This window comes from Austrofundulus limnaeus, unplaced genomic scaffold (assembly GCF_001266775.1).
Source record: "Austrofundulus limnaeus strain Quisiro unplaced genomic scaffold, Austrofundulus_limnaeus-1.0 Scaffold1149, whole genome shotgun sequence".
NCBI classification, from domain to species: Eukaryota; Metazoa; Chordata; class Actinopteri; order Cyprinodontiformes; family Rivulidae; genus Austrofundulus; species Austrofundulus limnaeus.
The window spans coordinates 1-3838 of NW_013953551.1; the positions used below are offsets into that span (position 1 = coordinate 1).

General features: G+C 39.1%; 1 protein-coding gene across 1 annotated transcript in view; it reads right to left on the bottom strand.

Moving 5' to 3' along the window:
* Positions 1-2789: 2789 nt before the first annotated feature.
* Positions 2790-3838, bottom strand: part of LOC106534348 (integrin alpha-V) — a gene marked incomplete at both ends in the record, with an annotated part of 11083 nt that continues 10034 nt past the window's right edge. Inside the window, 3 exon segments of the mRNA XM_014030956.1 lie at positions 2790-2944; positions 3032-3087; positions 3253-3360. Of these exon segments, the coding sequence (XP_013886410.1) occupies positions 2790-2944; positions 3032-3087; positions 3253-3360 (319 nt within the window).

The window sequence follows — 3838 nt, forward strand, 5'->3', positions numbered from 1 at the left end:
GTGTGTGTGTGTGTGTGTGTGTGTGTGTGTGTTGGTGTGTGTGAAGCTGCTGTTTTCAGCGGAGCATGAGGCTGAGAGACATTTCCACCTTTACATGTCTTTAATAAATGTAAACACAGAGGAACTGATGAGTTTGGTAGAACTTAGAAAAATATTTATTAAGTAGTTGAAGTGAAGGAAGGAGTGACTCGCTGCGCTGCAAGTTCCTGTCGCGGTGTGGGACTGGGAACAGCTGACAGCTCATCCATACGCACAACTTTACGCAGCAAATATTGTGTCTTGTGGAGCAGAGGAATCATCACAGCTGACCTGTTCTGAATTAATATTATGAGTTGACAATGTTTTTTCTCAGTTAGAATTAAAAATGTTTCTTAGACATTTCACACATTTTATTTCCCTCAGCTGTGTGTGCGCGCCGCAGGCCTGCGATCTGCGTGTGTCAAAAATTTTTGTTTAATTTTAATTGTTTAAACTCGAACTATCATGAAACTGAACCCCGGAACTGAAAATCATTTAACCTCAGACAAGAAAATAGATCAGCCTAAAAATGATCAAAGAACCTCCAGTCTACTGTAAACTGTAAAGTTTTTATATTTTTGTCACATATGGAAACACACGCAGAGCGCAGGCCTGCGGAGCGCACACACAGCTGAGGGAAATAAAATGTGTGAAATGTCTAAGAAACATTTTTTATTCTAACTGAGAAAAAAATATTTTCAACTCAGAATATTAATTCAGAACAGGTCAGCTGTGATGATTCCTCAGCTCCACAAGACGCAATATTTGCTGAGTAAAGTTGTGCATATGTAACAGCTGCCAGCTGTTCCCAGTCCCACACCGTGGCAGGAACTCGCAGCGCAGACGCTCCTTACATCCAGAAAACAGAACAGAGTCATATTTCTGTGGATTCAGGTCTGATTTGTGACTTTGTGGGTTAAAATTGTCGACTGAAAAACTTTGCTGGGCTGCCGCACATTCTCACGGCAGGTGAAAAGTGTGCGTAAATATACGCACACTTTCACGCAATGTTGGTTTTAATACATCCCAACATGGGCGTAAAACCTGGCACACACAACTTGTTTATGTGTAAGCACCGTTTAAACATGAGGTCCCGGGAGACACACTTCAGCCAAACCTCAGCGAAATCAGAATCTTAAATCAGAATCAACCACAGCAGGCACGCCGCGGGAGAAGGGCGGATGCGTCATACCACGCAAAGCATTGTGGGAGGTGTCTCTTTATTTTTAGTTTAAATTGTTTATTCAATTAATTTAAAACCAAAAATTTTATGCACATTAAAAACAAAAGATATACACAACATATATGTATATACACACACACAAGAAAAAATATATAAATATATACAATTTCAGAACCGTCACGCAGAACAGTTAATCACAGGATAAAGCCCTGTGTTATTTCTCCACACGCCAGAGAGGGCGGTGTTTCAATACTGTGTTTCCTCATGGTGTTGGTAACTGACACCAAGCCCTCTCTGCTATTCAACAAAATAACYAAATCTTWAGGGAATTATCTTTACTATAATACCAGATGATGTTCTGCCCATTTTAAATGATAAGCCACACCTTCTGCTGTTCAAGGTGACGAAGACTCGTAGATAATTAGTTATTAGCGGTACTGCGTTTTAATTTTAGAAAGCGCAAATCCACTTATGAATTACAAAAATTAGTAAGACTGCTAAAGCGCAAATGACATATTTAGGTTCGCATTTAGCGAATTTGCACTTTAGCGGACTGGTGCCCACCACTGGGCATACGAACAAGTTTTTGCATAAGGCCCAATGTTCTTTAGTTTTCACATACATGTGGACCCGCTCTTATGTCCCACACAAGCATTTCCACTTTTTGAGTTTTTTATTGTATAGAAAAGTTTAATCAGAACAAATTGATTATAACATTTTACTTTGCTTTAATAAATTTATATTTTCTCTTCTTTTTTCAGTACAAACGTTCTCAGCATTTTATAATGCATGTCAGTAATCATGAAGCACTTGAGTTAAATCTGGTTAAATGCACGAGGCTTCATGAACATGAAACCAAATGAAATGAAGAACTATCAGAGGGCCAAAATAAAAATCTATTTGATAGCCACGGGCCAAATGCAACAATAACACATAAAATACAAATACTTTTTAATAAAGTCCTTTTATTTATTCATWTTTTATGAATAAGTAAGCAGCCTGTGCAGTGGCTCGTGTTATATTTGTTTGTCTTTTTAGCCCGTGCACTTGGAGATACTGCTCGGGCAGCAAAGGCTCATGGGACATTTCATAAATATATAAAATATGAGTATTTGTGGGTTTCTCAAGTGTGCTTAAATCTAATCTAAATGTCTCATGTAATTCCTTGTATTTCATGTTTAATCTGAATATAATTCAAAAATAAAGTATTTACCATGCGTGAAGACTGGCCCACTGACTATATAAGGGCCTGTAGTTTAATGGGTGGAATGACTGTAAGTGTTAATAAACAGGATGACAGGAAATTACCATCTAGTAACCAGGGAGACTGCTGGTGGGCCAATTTTGGCCTGCGGGCCCCACTTTGGACACCTTTGCCCATCAGACTTTGGCTGGTCTGTTTGTAGCCCAAAGCTTTTAAGAAATCACCTTAGRGATATCAAAATACATTTAATTTTTGTTAACTGTTATTTTTGCCATTTTTATTAAGTGAACTGAAGAAATGGAAAAAGAAAATGAAGTCAAACAGATTTTAAAATATATTTTATCATTTTTCTTTGATTTTCCTGTAAATCTAAAACGTCCTCACCCTCAGGAAGACTTCCTGCTCCTCACAGGCCAGGGTCCTGTCATTGTTCACTGTTGTGTTCTTAGTGTACTGAGAAGTCCGACTGTGCAGGAAGAGGGCTCGTTTAGTTGTCTCCTTCTGCTTCAGACGGTCCAATGTGATGTCCACACGAAAATCTGGGTGTGTGATTACAAACAAAATTTATTGGAGTGAAAGCTGCAGTTGCCCCTTTTTGACGATACAAAGAGGCAGATTTTACTCACTCAGAGTCTGTGGAGCTCCACTGCCAAAGGCAGCCAGACAGTACTTCACCTTAAAACTGAAAAACAAAGACAACTGTGAGACAAAATCCCAGAGCCTGATTCCTTCACTTCACACTGTCTGATAATATGAGCTCTGAATTTAAAATTACTGCAAAATTTCCCAACATTTGTATCTAAACACAAAGCTGTGACAGGAACCAGATAACGTGTGAAACTCTCACCATGACACAAACGTGTTGGTACTGGAAATCTGGCAGTTCTTCTCCTCCGGGTTGATGATTTGAGGGGTTATGTCTAGCGTAGCATTCACACCTATCACGGGACGAGATCTGACACACAAACACACACAAGTAAGACAACTCGACTCACAGCACCTGATGTCTGCAGCATCATTGTGGATCTTATATTTAATGAGGCTAAAGGCTGTGAATTAAACCATACAAAGTTTAAAGGAGTATAATGTGTATGTGGTTAAGGACAAACATGAAGTGTTTCGTGTCTTTCTTTTTAACGACTTAAACTAGCGGTAAACGCTTTACTCTTATTGTTATAGGAGTGATAACTTTCTGTTCTTAAGTCAAAAAATACTGAAGCAAATATAAATGTTGATGTTTTTAAAGACTAGGTTAGCGGGTCCTAATAACATCTATAAAGACAGTGGGGGTAAACTGAAAGAACAGCAGATCTTTGATATCAGAGGTGGCCTCACTCATTAAAGCTCTCAGCATCAGACACACACACACCGCAAAACCACACACACATGCACACGCACACACACACACACGCACACGCACACACACACACACG